This window comes from Alosa pseudoharengus, unplaced genomic scaffold (genome assembly GCF_046254945.1).
Source record: "Alosa pseudoharengus isolate Yale_2024_CS ecotype anadromous, Long Island Sound unplaced genomic scaffold, YU_APseudo_1.1 YU_APseudo_1.1_scf_19, whole genome shotgun sequence".
In the NCBI taxonomy this organism is placed as follows: Eukaryota; Metazoa; Chordata; class Actinopteri; order Clupeiformes; family Clupeidae; genus Alosa; species Alosa pseudoharengus.
The window spans coordinates 401887-420238 of record NW_027468657.1 but is presented as its reverse complement, the minus strand read 5'-3'; the positions used below and the strand labels follow the sequence as shown (position 1 = coordinate 420238).

The 18352-nt window shown below is 43.8% G+C and overlaps 1 protein-coding gene across 2 annotated transcripts in view; it reads right to left on the bottom strand.

Moving 5' to 3' along the window:
• The window catches only part of LOC143132142 (adhesion G-protein coupled receptor G5-like), a 158488-nt gene that overhangs the window by 66789 nt on the left and 73347 nt on the right, over positions 1-18352 (bottom strand). For both annotated transcript variants that reach the window (XM_076291474.1, XM_076291475.1), the window contains exons 10-12: positions 8708-8823; positions 6067-6335; positions 3391-3496 (exon numbers count right to left, since the gene is read on the bottom strand). In XM_076291474.1, coding sequence (XP_076147589.1) covers positions 3391-3496; positions 6067-6335; positions 8708-8823 — 491 coding nt within the window. The remainder of the gene's footprint in view (positions 1-3390; positions 3497-6066; positions 6336-8707; positions 8824-18352) is intronic.

Below are 18352 nucleotides of genomic sequence, written 5' to 3'. Positions count from 1 at the left end.
TAACGTCCCAAAACAACGATCAATGATCATCAAATTTCTCTCTCACATTGCTCCTCATAACCATCTATAAAAAAGTGTTTTTTCTTTTCTTTTTGAGCACATCTGAATCCCAGGACATAACGCACTGGACCTTATAATAGGCTCGAGATATAATTCCAAAGGGGGCAGATAGGGGCCACTGCACTTAAAACTTAAAAAGATGAAGCTTTCCGAACTTTGAAATTGCGATCAGTGACTGGCATCGGGTGACTGAAGCTTTTCGAAGTTGAACAGGCTATTAAAAACTATTTGCGCACCTCCATGTCACAGGAGAGACTGGGCTCTCCCTTCTATGAAAAAGACGTTAGGCTACCTGCAAACTGGCCTATGATTTCATTGCTGAGTTTGCGGCAAAGCAAGAAAATGTTTTTTTTTCCTGAGTCAATGTCACAAAGTCAGTGTAATTTATTTGTCCAATGTTAGCCTATAGATACAGACCAGTACATCTTATCAATAGTTTGAATGTCGTGTGTGTTTCTGCTCATTAACAAATACCGTTCAGCACAATGATTCATGCCCAATTAATTCCCCCTGTTAAAGTGTTCGCCTTTGTTACACTATTTGGTTTCGGGATGTAGCCTAGCCTATGATAAACACCATATGGCCAAATATGTGACTCAGCTAATGGCTATACAATTGAATTTCCCCTCTTAAAGGCAAGCTGGTGTAGCTTATTAGACTAGGCTACTATTAAAATACACCGACGGTAGCCTTGGCTATGTGTAAAGTAAGCTATCGCATGATTTCATGCACGTAAGTGAAAAGGGCCTTGCATCTGTCAAGTTCGCACAGGGCCTCACATCCCCTTGCGACGGCCCTGCAGCTCCTCCTAACACAGCGAGGAAAAAGTTAAAATACGCGATAAACCCGGGAAAAGTTGACAGGTTTGTTTCGGTCCCGGTGATTATTTGTGAAATTGTTCAAACGACAGCCTTTTCAAGGCATTTCAAGGAAGGAGTCGTAGCATGCAAGCTCCCAAATTGACCCAGTAGCCTAAGGCATCAATAAATTGTTGGGACTGGGGAGGGTCATGCGTTTTTTCTCAATCACTTTGGAGGGTCATAGAAAAAATTCTTGCTGGCGAGGGAGGGTCACGTCTTTTTTGACTAACGCTCCCAAAACTCCTCCGGTAGCCCCTTAATTAAATAAATAACGAACAGTCCCTAATTGATTAATAGCCTAAGCCTACACCAGCAATTGTTGAACATTGACCTGTACAGGACATTGACATGTAGCCCAGCCTAACAAGCAAATGTTGCAAAATACATCAAAAGACGCAATTAATCAGAAATAAATAATGTAATCTGCATCGCTTTATTTAACAAACTGCAAGCAACAAGAGCATTGAGTTCGCTGTAAGGCCAAACCCAAGAGCAAAGCCTATCTGTTAAGGCAGTCGATATGCTATATAACAAGCTGTGTGCCTGGAAAGACGATAGATGACGGCTCTGGTCATCCCATACCCTCCCCCCACTTCCTGTAGCCTACCATTATGAAGGCCTGTAGCCTAAAACGACTCGTTGCCTTTTTGTGACATTAAGCTTTTTCACGTTAAGCCCCCCTCCCCCATCCCCTTCTTTCACAAGCAGTGGGGGAGCGCGGGGCACAAAGTAACACTTTTTGGTAGACAAAGGAGGGTTCTCCGCGCTTCTGTCATTTGGCCACAATCCGTTGCAACCAGGCCAGGACAGATATTTTAGAGAGAACGAGAGACGCCGGTGCAGCTCAGATGTCTTCTTAATTTTCTTTATTCTTTAGTAAAAGGTGCAGAACATTATTAAACTTTGACTAACATTTCGATGTGTCGATGTTTTTGACTAACGAACATCGAAACATTAGTCAAAGTTTAATAATGTTCTGCACCTTTTACTAAAGAATAAAGAAAATTAAGAAGACATCGGAGCTGCACCAGCGTCTCTCTTTCTCTAACACTTTTTGGCTTTGGCTAAATATTTCTAAAATCATTTGAGTTTCACTAGTCACATGTTTTAACAAGCAACACTTGTTATTGAACTAATAACAGACGTGTGTCGAAAATTGACTTTATTTTCCATTCGGAGAAATAACATATGCAGAGTCTAACCAAGGTCAATCTTGCCAAAAAAGCCCTCAAACCTGAAAACACATGAGGCAAAAGTGCAAAACATCACAAAACTAACTAAACTAACACGCGCATATTTTTGTATTGCAATCATTGTAGCCTACAGTTGTAACAGCGCGTAACAGTCGTTTTACTCCCCGGATGCGCTCATTATAAAGAACGTTTAACGTGTCCCAAAAACAGCTATCAATTAATCACCAAACGTCTTATAAACAAATATTGCCAGGAGCAACACCTTGCAAAAAATGATAACAATAGGCCTAGGCCTTTATATGGCTCTGCTCCTGCCTAGATTCGAACTCAGAACTGCCTGAAAGTTGCAGACCTGTTCTGGAAATACGTGCATTAACCCACTCGACCGTCAGACAACGCTATCTGCTTCGAGTAGGCCTATTGGGTAGGACTGTAGCCTACACTGGTTGCTGTGGCACAGTCTTGAGTGACCGAATTCGTTTTTCTTTGTCATATGAATGCTGTCATTTTGTTAACATTACTGTTAAGGAGATGCTGTAGACAAAGTCTATATTTCAACCTCGTTAGTGTAGTAAAAAAAATCAGAACTATTCACAAGGTTTCTGGGCAGCATATTTATGTTCTGTTAGCAAGCGAACTTCTCATGACTACCGACAAAGTAGCCTACTGCCAGCTGACGAAGCTCTCATTTTAAAACATTACTGAGAGACAGACACTGTACAATCAAGAAATCTTGCCACTGAATCCAAAACTATGTTTAACATTATGTACAAGGCTTAGGCTACAGTGGACTAGCATGTTGCAGGGGCTGCTAAAAACACAGAGAAACGCACTGAAAACTCGGCCAGCCCTTGCTGTCGAATTCGTCTGGTTCGACCGGGGAACTCCACAGCGGACTATGCTGCCCCCAAGCGGCTGCAGTTGTACTTACATTTCACCATTCACCATGATCGTGAATGAAGTGTCAATTTTTAACGGGGACCCACTGTAGTGTGTTATTAGTGTTGTTAGTGGTATCGATGTTGTTAACTCACATTTGTAGTGTGGTATTGGTGTTGTTAGTGGTATCGGTGTTGTTAACTCACATTTGTAGTGTGTTATCAGTGTTGTTAGTGGTGTTAACTCATATTTGTAGTGTGGTATCGGTGTTGTTAACTCACATTTGTAGTGTGGTATTGGTGGTGTTAGTGGTATCGATGGTGTTAACTCACATTTGTAGTGTGGTATCGATGGTGTTAACTCACATTTGTAGTGTGGTATCGGTGTTGTTAACTCACATTTGTAGTGTGGTATCGGTGTTGTTTCCAGGGGGTATGACGGTCACAAGGCCATAAACACTTCTGTCGATGATCAGGACTAAACTCACAACCACTGCAGGAACACCTGGCAGGAGTAGACACAAGACAACTGAATATGGACGGACACACACACACACACACCCACACCAGGGATGGATATTAGCCACCCGCCCCCCTCCAAATGCAGGTAGTTTTGTGCGCTGGCACGTGAATTTGCCAACTTACCAGCCACTGTGGCGGTTAAATAGAGCTACAGTGTAGCATACCACAAATAGTCAGAGCCGGTCTAATTGTCATACTTATTGATGGTTAAAAATGAGAAAGTGTCTGTAGGGATCATGTAATGTTAGCACCCTATAAGGGTAAATCACGCTGATTTGAAGTTATCTACAACAACTACCAGTGAGCTGCCGCCCACAGCATAGCCTATAGGTACTGGTGCAGTGCTTCACTCTTTGCCATTAAGAAACTGTCACTATGCTTTCATGTGCCACTGCTAGCTTATTTCAGGATGAATGCATGAACATAAATCTAGTGAGATCTGTGGATCTGCGTTGTATCTTCACAGACTAATATTCTCACGCGAATAGTTCTCTTTTGAAGTGGCCCGTATAGCTATTTTAATCCAACCCACGACACCTTCACGGAAAACTATATGACACACTGTTATTTAGACCTATGAGGCAGACAGACGGACATCTCCACACTCGTGTGGTTGAATATCTCAAACTTTTCATTCAAGAAAGTACAATACAGTACCGTATATCAGAATAAACAGCAGAACTTACTTAACACAAAGGTGTAAAGCATTCCCTCATACAATTAGCCGTTCCAGAGTAAGCCAGTTTTGAAATTGAAGCAAATGTCTACAAGGTCTCCAATTTTGGGCTTTTGTAATACATGATAAGGCCAAATACGAAATAAATGTTAACAATATCGCCTAGATAACTAAATATTAAAACCAGAGTTTTTCAATGTAGTTTCACAAAATGCTAAGTATGCATATTACAGTGGGTCCTATTTTCAAGTGCCCACTTCATTCACGCTTTCCATAATTCACACAGCTGCGTGAAATGCTTACTTATTGTTGCAAGCGGCAGTGTGATTGATACTGTAAGTTACAGAACGATACTCGTTAAATCATACAGTAGACCAGGCTAAATCAGAGCCTACTTTTTTTATCAAGCTGGGACCAGAGATGATGGCTTTCAGCAAACAGTTTAGGCCTACTCAAAATGAGTAAAACCAAACCAGTTTAGGCCTACTCAAAATGAGTAAAATCAAACAGTGTAGGCCTACTCAATGAGTAAAACCAAACAGTGTAGGCCTACTCAATGAGTAAAATCAAACAGTGTAGGCCTACTCAATGAGTAAAACCAAACAGTGTAGGCCTACTCAATGAGTAAAACCAAACAGTGTAGGCCTACTCAATGAGTAAAATCAAACAGTGTAGGCCTACTCAATGAGTAAAACCAGTGTAGGCCTACTCAATGAGTAAAACCAGTGTAGGCCTACTCAATGAGTAAAACCAGTGTAGGCCTACTCAATGAGTAAAACCAAACAGTGTAGGCCTACTCAATGAGTAAAACCAAACAGTGTAGGCCTACTCAATGAGTAAAACCAAACAGTGTAGGCCTACTCAATGAGTAAAACCAAACAGTGTAGGCCTACTCAATGAGTAAAACCAGTGTAGGCCTACTCAATGAGTAAAACCAGTGTAGGCCTACACAATGAGTAAAACCAGTGTAGGCCTACTCAATGAGTAAAACCAGTGTAGGCCTACTCAATGAGTAAAACCAGTGTAGGCCTACTCAATGAGTAAAACCAGTGTAGGCCTACTCAATGAGTAAAACCAAACAGTGTAGGCCTACTCAATGAGTAAAACCAACCAGTGTAGGCCTACTCAATGAGTAAAACCAGTGTAGGCCTACTCAATGAGTAAAACCAGTGTAGGCCTACTCAATGAGTAAAACCAGTGTAGGCCTACTCAATGAGTAAAACCAGTGTAGGCCTACTCAATGAGTAAAACCAAATTTGGTGAAATTTTGCACTTTTTTCCCTTTCCACTTTGTGCAGTAATTTCATTGATTCCAATCGGAGGAAAGAAAGACACATGCCGTTTTCTTCTTTAATTAATTTGGTAGTCTTATTATCTGCTAGGATATAAGCCTAATGCAAAACCATTTTCTAATATTTTGCATAGATTGGCTATATGAAGATATAGATAGGCATAAACAGGGCCCTCAATGCATGAGGCACACACATTTCAATTCGTTCACACGCTCACACACCACACCTTGTATTGCTGTTGTAGCCTACCTAAATTAAAAACTGTTTTTAGATGGGAGCCACGTGCTAAAAACACCATAATCCACTGAATCAATGACAGCTTATTTCCATGACAGTAGCCAGCAGAGACAGGCCAAGAGCAGCTTCACACATCAGATAAATATTTGTTAAAACAAATAAGAAAAAGAAAAATAGTAAAATTGGAAAAGGAATACACATTTTCGCCAGGTGAGACAACCCCCCCCCCCCCTCCCCAGGATCTTCCGACAAAAATGTGCATTTCTTTGCTAGGAGAGAGCCTATTCCAGCTATCACCTCTCTCTCTCTCACACACACACACACACACACACACACGCACACACCTACCCCAGCCCAGCAGGCCCAGCTTGAGCAGGTATCTCCTGACGTAGATGTTGAAGACGCGCACCAGCAGCAGGTACAGGTGGAAGCCCTCGATGGCCGTCCAGCTGAAGGTGGCCAGAAGGCTGTAGTGCAGCATGACGGCCACATAGACACAACCACCAGGGGGCGCTAGAGAGGCCGCCCAGGGGCTGGACATGAAATGGGCATTCAGCAGAATCAGAGCTAAAGCCAAATTCATATGGATCTTCATAGACACGTCTGAGCTGGCCTGCCTGAGAGAGAGATGAGAGAGAGATGAGAGATATGAGAGATGAGAGTAAGGTGAGAGAGATGAGAGAGAGATGAGAGAGATGAGAGTAAGGTGAGAGAGATGAGAGAGAGATGAGAGAGATGAGTGAGAGATGAGAGAGAGATGAGAGAGAGAGAGATGAGAGAGGGATGAGAGAGAGATGAGAGTGGGATGAGAGATGAGAGAGAGATGAGAGTGAGATGAGAGATGAGAGAGAGATGAGCGAGATGAGTGAGAGATGAGGGAGATGAGAGAGAGATGAGAGAGGGATGAGAGAGAGATGAGAGAGAGATGAGGGAGATGAGAGAGCGATGAGAGAGATGAAAGAGATGGGGGAGATGAGAGAGAGAGATGAAAGAGATGGGGGAGATGAGAGAGAGAGATGGGGGAGGTGAGAGAGAGAGATGAAAGAGATGGGTGAGATGAGAGAGAGAGATGAAAGAGATGGGGGAGATGAGAGAGAGAGATGAAAGAGATGGGGGAGGTGAGAGAGAGAGATGAAAGAGAGAGATGAAAGAGATGGGGGAGGTGAAAGAGAGAGATGAAAGAGATGGGGGAGATGAAAGAGAGAGATGAAAGAGATGGGGGAGGTGAGAGAGAGAGATGAAAGAGATGGGGGAGGTGAAAGAGAGAGATGAAAGAGATGGGGGAGATGAGAGAGAGAGATGAAAGAGATGGGGGAGATGAGAGAGAGAGATGAGAGAGAGATGAGAGAGAGAGATGAAAGAGATGGGTGAGGTGAAAGAGAGAGATGAAAGAGATGGGTGAGGTGAAAGAGAGAGATGAAAGAGATGGGTGAGATGAGAGAGAGAGATGAAAGAGAGAGAGATGAGAGAGGGATGAGAGAGAGATGAGAGAGGGATGAGAGATGAGAGAGAGATGAGAGAGAGATGAGCGAGATGAGTGAGAGATGAGGGAGATGAGAGAGGGATGAGAGAGAGATGAGAGAGGGATGAGAGAGATGAGAGGGATGAGAGAGAGATGAGAGAGAGATGAGGGAGATGAGAGAGCGATGAGAGAGATGAAAGAGATGGGGGAGATGAGAGAGAGAGATGAAAGAGATGGGGGAGATGAGAGAGAGAGATGAAAGAGATGGGGGAGATGAGAGAGAGAGATGAAAGAGATGGGGGAGGTGAGAGAGAGAGATGAAAGAGAGAGATGAAAGAGATGGGGGAGGTGAAAGAGAGAGATGAAAGAGATGGGGGAGATGAAAGAGAGAGATGAAAGAGATGGGGGAGATGAGAGAGAGAGATGAGAGAGATGAAAGAGATGGGGGAGGTGAGAGAGAGAGATGAAAGAGATGGGTGAGGTGAAAGAGAGAGATGAAAGAGATGGGTGAGATGAGAGAGAGAGATGAAAGAGATGGGGGAGGTGAGAGAGAGAGATGAAAGAGATGGGGGAGGTGAGAGAGAGAGATGAAAGAGATGGGTGAGGTGAGAGAGAGAGATGAAAGAGATGGGGGAGATGAGAGAGAGAGATGAAAGAGATGGGGGAGATGAGAGAGAGAGATGAAAGAGATGGGTGAGGTGAAAGAGAGAGATGAAAGAGATGGGTGAGGTGAAAGAGAGATGAAAGAGATGGGTGAGGTGAAAGAGAGATGAAAGAGATGGGTGAGGTGAAAGAGAGAGATGAAAGAGATGGGGGAGATGAGAGAGAGAGATGAAAGAGATGGGGGAGATGAGAGAGAGAGATGAGAGAGAGAGATGAGAGAGAGAGATGAGAGAGATGAAAGAGATGGGGGAGATGAGAGAGATGGGGGAGATGAGAGAGAGATGAAAGAGAGAAGAGGAGGGATAGAGGAGTGGAATTGAGAGAGAGATGGAGGGATGTAGAGAAGAGGAGGGATAGAGGAGTGGAATTGAGAGAGAGATGGAGGGATGTAGAGAAGAGGAGGGATAGAGGAGTGGAATTGAGAGAGAGATGAAAGAGATGGGGGAGGTGAGAGAGAGAGATGAGAGAGATGGGGGAGATGAGAGAGAGAGATGAGAGAGAGAGATGAGAGAGATGAAAGAGATGGGTGAGGTGAAAGAGAGAGATGAAAGAGATGGGTGAGGTGAAAGAGAGAGATGAAAGAGATGGGTGAGGTGAGAGATGCAGACAGGGACAAGACTCACATACTGCTGTTGGGTTAAACAAGCAGGTGGGAATGCTCAGAGATACTTTCAACCACTCACAGAAAACACACACACACATAATACACACACACACAATACACACACACACACACTCTCACACAGACACACACACACACTCACACACACACACACTCACAGAGACACACACACACACTCACACACACACACACACTCACACACACACACACACTCACACACACACACATACACACAGACACACCTGTGTATGATGAGCATGAGGACGGTGAGGAGCAGGAAAATGAGGGAGATGCTGCTGCCGATCAGAGAGATGTAGCTCAGGGTCACCGCATCACTACTGCTGACCTTAGGGCTCACCTACACACACACACACACACACACACACACACACACACACAGCTCAGGGTCACCGCATCACTACTGCTGACATCAGGGCTCACCTACACACACACACACACACACACACACACAGCTCAGGATCACCGCAAAAACTACTGCTGACATCAGGGCTCACCTACCAGTGTTGCTCGGTCTGCCCGAAATTAAGCGGTCGCCCGCGGATGACCGCGGTCACCCGCGGTTATGAGTCATAAACAAAATATTTTAATGATATTCGGGTCATTTGCGGGCGGGTCAGTTAAAATTAATTAAATATATATTTTCTACAAATAGGCCTACTTAAAATATCACGAGTAAGCTAGCATCAATACAGTAAAGCATCAATACAGTAAAGTCAACAGTAAAGAAGCAAGACGCGAGTTAAAATAATAAAGACACCCCTTCAGGAAAAGCGATATAGGCTATGGTTATGGTCTAGGCCTACTTCTTGCAAGCCATGTAAAAGTATGACAGCCAAAACGGGCAGCCTGCAGGAATAAATGTTATGGCACAGACTACACAGCCATATCAGCCGTATAGGTTCGCGCATGCATAAAAGTTACCTTAGTTCGTTGTGTTTGTGACTTTAAACAGTGGATGTGCTTTAGTAAAGCTTTGTGTTTCATTCAGCATTATAAACCAGTTCTTACGCTAACGTTTTGACCAGCAATGTATCTCTCTTGCCTACCTCGCCTCACCATTTCTGTTTTCGAAAGAAAGATGTATGTCCATGGCCTTCAAATCTTATCCTAGTGTTCTTATCCTTTGTGCGTTGCGTGCGTGCTTGCGCTCTTATTCTCATTCTCTCTCCTGCGCAAACATTATGTCCTGCATGCTTACTTCGTGTAGTTCTACTGCATCAAGTTTCGTAAATAAATTAGTTTGTTTTTACAGAAATGGCCTACTGTCACACTGCATGCAGCCTATAACCAAAAGCACACATTTTGTAAATAAGCGGGTCGGATCGCGGGTCGGGTATAATTTTGTCCTAATTAATATTCGCGGTCCGAGTTGCGGTCGGGTTGATTAAAATATCGGGCGACCGCGGGCCGCTTGTGACCAAACCCGCGCAACACTGTCACCTACACACACACACACACACACACACACACACATACAGTACACACACACACACACACACACACACACATACAGTACACACCAGTGTTAATTTCGTTGACTAAGACTATGACGAAAATATTTGCCAACGAACCTTTTTCACGGATGAAAACCAAATAAAAAGTCAGATATGATGATGAAGACTATGACAAAATGTAACTGACACTTTAGTCAACGAATAAAAATGAGATGAAAAAGTTAGGGAGGGACGAATGGAGAAGAGATCCAATCAAAACTACTCTTTTTGTCGGACAAGTTGGGAAGAAATCCAATCAGAGCGAATCTTTGAGGGTAGGTTGATCTATGCAGAAGCAGCCGGGCCATTTAAAAAGTCGCGGCAAATGCAGGCGTAACAGCTAAACAAATGCAGCAGCAGTTGCATAGGAGGAGAGTTTGCAGAACTTTGCACAGTTTTGAGGACGTCCACAACAGTAAGGTATGAGCTACACCAGGTGTGTAACTGAAGCGTTCTGTTCGCGTAGCGCCTGCTGCAACAATTAGCTTCCACTATAATCAATGGAAGTAGCTACACCAGACGTGACAGCGGCGCGCACGTTCGAAAAAAAATAGACCAGTCAGAGCCCATTCTCTGGACCAGTCTTTTAAAATGGATTTTACGCGTTGCGAACGGAACACTTCAGTTACGCGCCTGGTGTAGCTCATACGCTGGTGATCCACTAGCATGTGATGCGAACTCCGCGACCCAGTATCCCTATTAATTTCTATGAGAAGCAAATTCTGCACTCACAAAGGATTCTGGGTATGCGGTGCGACGAGAGCTGTGGCTGCTGCGCGCTATGGCGTCCAAAGCTCATGTAGTGGAATACTGCATAGTAGCCTAGTCGAGCAGGCAACCTTGATTAGGGGGAGGGACGAGCTGATTGCTTGTTAGACTGAGGCTATTTAAGCCAGCCTGGGTCCTCCACTTGCAGCACATTTTCCCTCTATGGCGCTCTAGCGCGAACGCATTCACAGAGCTGAATGGCGGTCCCACTCGGTGTGCATCTACCCACATTAGAGCTCACAGAGCTGAATGGCGGTCCCACTCGGTGTGCATCTACCCACATTAGAGCTCACAGAGCTGAATGGCGGTCCCACTCGGTGTGCATCTACCCACATTAGAGCTCACAGAGGTGAATGGCGGTCCCACTCGGTGTGCATCTACCCACATTAGAGCTCACAGTGGTGAATGGCGGTCCCACTCGGTGTGCATCTACCCACATTAGAGCTCACAGAGCTGAATGGCGGTCCCACTCGGTGTGCATCTACCCACATTAGAGCTCACAGAGGTGAATGGCGGTCCCACTCGGTGTGCATCTACCCACATTAGAGCTCACAGAGGTGAATGGCGGTCCCACTCGGTGTGCATCTACCCACATTAGAGCTCACAGTGGTGAATGGCGGTCCCACTCGGTGTGCATCTACCCACATTAGAGCTCACAGAGCTGAATGGCGGTCCCACTCGGTGTGCATCTACCCACATTAGAGCTCACAGAGCTGAATGGCGGTCCCACTCGGTGTGCATCTACCCACATTAGAGCTCACAGAGCTGAATGGCGGTCCCACTCGGTGTGCATCTACCCACATTAGAGCTCACAGAGGTGAATGGCGGTCCCACTCGGTGTGCATCTACCCACATTAGAGCTGAATTCGCTCCTTGGCAGCTCCACACTTCTGCATTTTGTGTGGGTAGATATTGACGGCGCAGCTGGTTGCTGTTTTGCCCGTGTGTAACTTTGTGTAATTGTTTGCTTTTGTCTATGATGGATTCCTTCCTCGTGAGGCTGTAATTGTAACCCAACTGTAGCGCATGTTAGTTAGTTAGTTAGTTTGTTTGTCCTTACATAGGAAATTTGTTTTCACCGACCATACAATACAAGCCTCACAGACATGAAATACATAGATACACACAGTTACGGTTCTTCACCCACCACCCTGTTACCACATACCCCACCCACATAGATGTTAACAGCACATATACAGCACATATATCACAACAGCACATACATCACATTACACAGATACAAACAGGAAAACCATCACCAGTTGTCATTACAGAGGAATGAGGGCGGCACAGTGATCCATCACCGCTGTTATCTGTTGTTAAGTGCTGCTATTGCAGAGGGCACAAAGCTTTTCCCAAAGCGTACTCGCTTCCACCCCATAGCCCTGTATCTGCGTCTTGATGGAAGCAGAATGAAGAAGGGATTGAGGGGGTGGGTGGGGTCATGAGCGATGGTCTGTGCTCTGTTCTTGGTGAGTTTACTGTTGAGGTCTGATAGAATAGGGGTGGGGAGGCCTATTGCTTTGGCTGCGGTATGAGTGATGCGTGTCTGTTTCTGTTGGCAGCAGTTAGCATGTTGAAAAAGCAGGGAAGGCAGTAGAGGAGGATGGGCTGGACTATGCTTTTGTACAGGAGGAGCAGGTGACAGGGGGCAACAGAAAGTGATCTGAGCTTACGGATGGCATAGAGTCTCTGTTGACTGCGTTTTTGTATGTCAGTGGTGTGTTGCTCAAAGCTGAGTTTATTGTCCAGGGTGAGTCCAAGGTATTTGAAACAGTCCACTATTTCTACGGTGTCGTTGTTGATGCAGGTGGGGTTGTGGATTGTGTCAGATGGTGTTCTGGTGTTGGTGATTACAAGTTCCTTGGTTTTACTGACGTTAAGCTGAAGGTAGTTGTCAGTGCACCATTGTGTGAGGTGGGAAATGGAGTCTTGGTATGCAGATATGGAGTTTTTGTCGTTGAGGAGTGCAAGTACAGCGGTGTCGTCAGAGTATTTGAAGTATGTGGTGATGGGATGATGTATGTGTGAACTGTTTGTGAGCGGGTCAACTGGTAGCGTAGTCTCTTTTGAAATGTGTAGCTACTGTTTCCTAGTTTGTGATACTAAGGCCTCCTGGCGTGGCGCGCTGTCTGGTGGTGGGGGTGTTCTTGTAGCTAGCCCTCCTCTTCACTGTGTGTGTGCATTAGTGTGTAGTCGCACCTTACTCTTTGATCTCCACATTTTCTAGATTTGCAGTGTAGCGCATGGCGTGATTGTACCCACGAAACACCTGAGTGATTGCATGTGTGGCGAGGTTCCCTAGTGGTGAGTAGTTGACACTACACCCCTTTTCCTCACAGGCAGCGATGCTTCTCCTGGAGCCTGGGCTGTGTGTGTGTGTGTGTGTGTGTGTGTGTGTGTGTGTGCCTGGGCTCAATCCCTGGCTGGAAGACTGCTAGTTGTGTTGTAGCTGTAGCTATTTTATGTGTCAGTTGCACTGATCTGTTTTAATAATAAATTATTATATTAATGATTTATTCCCACAGCTGCTTCCAGACTACTTTTATTCCAAATTAATAAATGGTAGAACGAATAATTTCCTCCTCTGGTCTGCTTGTTCCTTCATTTTATGTAACTGAAATGGTTTGAGTTTATATAAACACCCGTGTCATTTCGTTACACTCAGCAGTCCCCAACTTTATGCAAATTAATCCGTCCATCGCGAGGCGAGTATCCAATAGCATCATCACGTAGCCTAAACAAAACCTAATTTTCAGGTAGTGTTACCGCCAAACAATTAAATGTAGCCTACAGAAACATGGCAGACGAAAAATTAATCATAGCAGTGTCTACATTTCCGTGTTTGTATGTGTCGCTAGAATCATACAGACACAACTTTATGCGAAATGAAGCGTGGAGGAAGTTGGAGAGATTGTTAATAGCCTATAGATGAACCCAGTGATTCATTTTTCGTCTGTCATGTTTCTGTACATTGTTTTGGTGGTAATCACACTACCTGAAAATCAGGTTTTGTTTAGGCTACGTGATGATGGACCTCCCCTGCTTATTGCTCTGCTATTGGATACTCGCCTCGCGATGGACGGATTCATTTGCATAAAGTTGGGGATGCTGAACTTTTGGATGCGCCTCTCCTCGCACCGCATAACCAGACTCCTATGCGGGTGCGGACCCAGAGGAAAGAAAATGTTAAAATGAGAGCTCTTTTTCTATCTCAATTGTTTCTCCTAGACCAGCGGTTCCCAAACTTTTCCCCCCGCGTACCACCGGCTACATTCCGACTCGGCTCGCGTACCCCCACCATCCGACACATAAACACATAAAAACGTAACGCATTCTATAACCCCCCCCCCCTTGACGATATTTGATCCGTTTCCCGGTTTTAGGTGCGTGCATTTGGTCAGTTAAAAAGTTATGATTATGAAAAGTAGCCTGCATAGTAGCCTAAATACATCCACATACAATATCTTATAATAGGCCTACAACAACGCCTGACAAGGATGTATTCGTTTGGACAACATTAGACTATACAGCCTAGAAAGGCTAAACTTAGGCTACCTTTAGTTTGTTAAATGTAAAGCCTAGCTTAATGTTACCTTTCTTGCCCATCTGAAATAACTCCTAGCTTTGCTGCTTCCCTCCTTTCTGTTTTTGTTGTTTTCAAAAACCTGTTATATCCGCAAAACTTTCCCCCCACGGACCACGGACCATCCGCATTCAAAAGTAACGCATTCTTCTATTCCAGGCGTCATGTTTAATAAGCTGTACTTTTTTTTGATGAACACATACATAGTTTATAAATGATATCCTTTAATTTCATGTTTCCATATCATTATGACCTGATTCGAAATTATGTATTTATTCATGAATTAATTACAAAAGATTTAAAATTTTCATTTTACACCTGTCCGCCATTGCCCTTTTCATCTCGCGTACCCCCTCGAAGCAGCTCGCGTACCACCGGGGGTACGCGTACCACAGTTTGGGAATCCCTGTCCTAGACAATAATAAGATTACAGGGATATAAAAATGAGATAATTGCTTTTGTCTCCCGCTTCTCAGGTTTGTCTCTGGAGCAAAAGAGTTAAGTTATCTCAGTGTAGACTCCCTTTAATCTACAAATGAGATCTCATCAATATTTTAAATAATGCTCAGTGTTGTCTAATTTATACATCTCATATTTTACCCAGGCTGATCCACCAGAGAGCTCTCTCTGTAAACTCATGGAATTCTCATTTCAGATCTTTTTGGTAAATCTCAGATTAGGCTCCATCAGTTCTGTAAAAGAGATCTCTTCACAAGCTTGAACCGTTCTCATTCTAGTCATCTCAGTTTAGTCCTTTTTTGATTTACAAAAGAGATCTCAGCAAAGGCTTATACAATACTCAGACTTGCTCAATTTATATATCTCATATTTTACTCAGGCTTATCCATCAGAGAGCTCTCTAAGTTAACTCATGTAATGCTCATTCAGACCTATATTTGTTTTATAAATTAGTCTGATCTGTAAGAGCTCTAGCTGTTGTACAACAATTCTCAAATGATTTTCATTGGCTTATTTGTTTTAATTGCACATATTTTCAAGTTCACATTTGCAAACAGTAGGCCTAACCATGTGATGTGACCACCACGCATGACGATGCTCTGACAGACCTCTGAAGCATGTCAACCCTCCCGTTTTTTTCCGGGTTTCTCACGTATTTTTACTTTTTTCCGCTGTCTTCCCGTTTTAATATTTTCCCGTAAATATCCGTATTTTAACAATCTCATAACATTAGCTCTACCATCGGACTTGTCAGTCTCTGTACTGTTGTCCTGTTGCCCTTCCAACGAAACAGATGTTTTCAAAGCATCGTTTTGCTTGCTTGAAGGCGACAGTGAGACTATTTAAGATAATGGCGTGGTTGTCGTGAGAGCACGATTCAGTGGCACCTGCATAGTGTAGGCTACGGCCGAACGCTGTGTGTATTGGCCTACCACTCAGCTACGAGTAGAGAAAGAATTCCCCCTGTTTGTATATTCACTCCAAGTTGGCCTTCCATAACTTCCCAACTCTGCACTGTAGCCCATAAACTGCATGACAGGCTATTTATATTTTCTCTCTAAAATCTCTAAAATAACCAAATGCATTTGTTCAACTTTATGAAGAAGAATTACGCACTAAAGGCTACTTGGAACGCACACATTTTGTTTGCGCAGGAGAGAGAATGACAGCGCACAGGGCCATCGATTAGGGGCTACAGAACTTTAGCCTTGCTAGGGCTGTATAAAGTTGACCAAATTAATATAGGCTGTTAGGCATAAATAAAGTAGGCTACTTTGTTGTATTGTTTAGCTGACCAATGCACGAGCTTGCAATTATGAAACGGACTAATACTGTAACCCTTCCAACGTTGGGGGACGAATGTTGACATTTTCCCGTATTCTGCGTGAGAAACCCGGGAAATCTCCCATATTTTCAAAGCTCAATGTTGACAGCTATGCTCTGAAGTTCGGCTACAAAAAAGCTACCATCTATGCCCATATAAGGAGATCACCTGTTAAATTCTCGCGCAGGCCAGGGAGACGACGAAATCGGAGATGCACTGATGCAGACGTTTTCCTGAACGCACTTTTGTCTTCAACCTTCGACTAGATATTATAATCAATGGTACGTGAAGGCGGCACAATTCGATTTTTGCTACCCCAGCGCTAACTTGCGACTTGTTAGCAAGTTGGAGAAATCAAGTTAGGCTCCAGCGGTCTATGATGGTCTGACGTGACAAACCTGCGTGCAGAAGACTGTCTAGATTTGGCGCCCAGTGAAACCAAGTGAAACGGTGTGTGGGTATGAAGGATTGTGCCACCACGAAAACTCAGAGAAGGTACATTAACGTTTTGGTAATTTGCTAACGTTCTTGCATATTTTTAGACTCAATATCATTGAACAACCTGACAAAGCAGCACATAAAGTTAGCTAGCTAGTTAATGTTAGCTATTTGTAAGTTACATCACTGGCTGTGCCGCTTGTATATAAAGCTAACGTTAGACCAGTGGTTCCCAAACTTTTAACAGGCATGTACCCCCTGAGACATTATGATCTTCCGGAGTACCCCCAACACCACCAATTGTTAACAAGTTTTTTTTAATTGTTTTATTAATATTTATTTTTATCAATTTTGTCGAGAATAGTGAATAGGATCATAAACATATGATACAAATCTCATCAATAGTCAACATATGATAGGCCTACAAATGTGCTGAATATAATGATTTTAAATAGATCTGCACCTAATCTCACACACAATCGTCTTATTGAATGCAGTGATCTTATCTGGTGCTTGTCTTTGCCTTGTAACTGGAGATTTAACTCATTGAGCTTTCCAAATATATCGCTAAGATAGGCCAGCTTCGTCAAGAAATGTTCATTAGTGAACGTGCTTGCAGATTCAAACATGCGCTCTTCCTCCAAGAAGAGGCGACTCGGAGCTCAAACACGCGACAGCACTTTACCTCGGGAAAGCCACCTTGCCTCGCTGTGAAACAGTACAGCCTTTTGGTCAGCTCTCATCTCCTCTCAAAGTGCGGAGAATAGACACGCTTTTAAGGGCCGGGTCTTGATGAAATTCACCATTCTCACAACCTCGTTCAAAATCTCATTCAGGTCGGGACTAACTAAGCTGCCTTGACACGAGCGCTTCCCTATGAATAACACAGTGCGTCTATTGCGCATCGGGTGCTACCTGGGCCTAGGCTACAGATAAAAAAATAAAAAAATAAAACTCCTGTTTTTCACGTCAGTTCGCGTCCCACCTGGCATGTCTCCGCGACCCAGTAGTGGGTTGCGACCCACAGTTTGAGAAACGCTGTTTTACCCTCTCTGTCTCCACTCTCGAATATTTTGTTAATGTGTAGAAAATAAGTTTTTAATGTGCAGTGCAAATGTGGAAGTTAAGTTACCAACGTGGGATAGAGAAAATGTTTGAAAAGGCATAGGCTATGACTTAGATCTTTTTTCGCGTACCCCCTGAAATCAGTCCACGTACCCCTGGGGGTACGCGTACCCCAGTTTGACAACCGCTGCGTTAGACAATTTAATGTTGCTAGCTTACTTTGCCTTATACAGCTTTAGTCTGTATGTTTTGAATGGTGTTAAGCCATGCTGTAGCCAAAATGCAAGGAATTTTAAAATGTCTTTGGGATGTCAGTCAAGATGACGAAGCTAACGTTATTGCCACTGGTTTAAACTGGTTCCAGCTCAATGCCACTGAAAAGAGGCCGGCAGCTTCTTAAAAAATTGGAAGACTACGCTAGACCATCAGATCAAATTGCTGAACAAACAGCGTACCAAAATGGTAAGTATATTTTTCCCCACAATATGTTCTCACTTTTGTTTAACCTGCTATAAATGACAGCATATTGTAACAGGAGTGAAAGGGCATTCTTGTAACCCAGGTAAACTAGGAAGTAGCGTTGCTGCGGTCGAGGGATCGAGAAATAGGCAAGTCAGCATCTGCAGTCATGAATAACTTACCAGTCAACATTTCTTTTGCAATTAATAGAATCTGTAGCATGCAAATCAAATCAGCTATTAGCCTAACTGAAATAAAACCATGATATATCTAG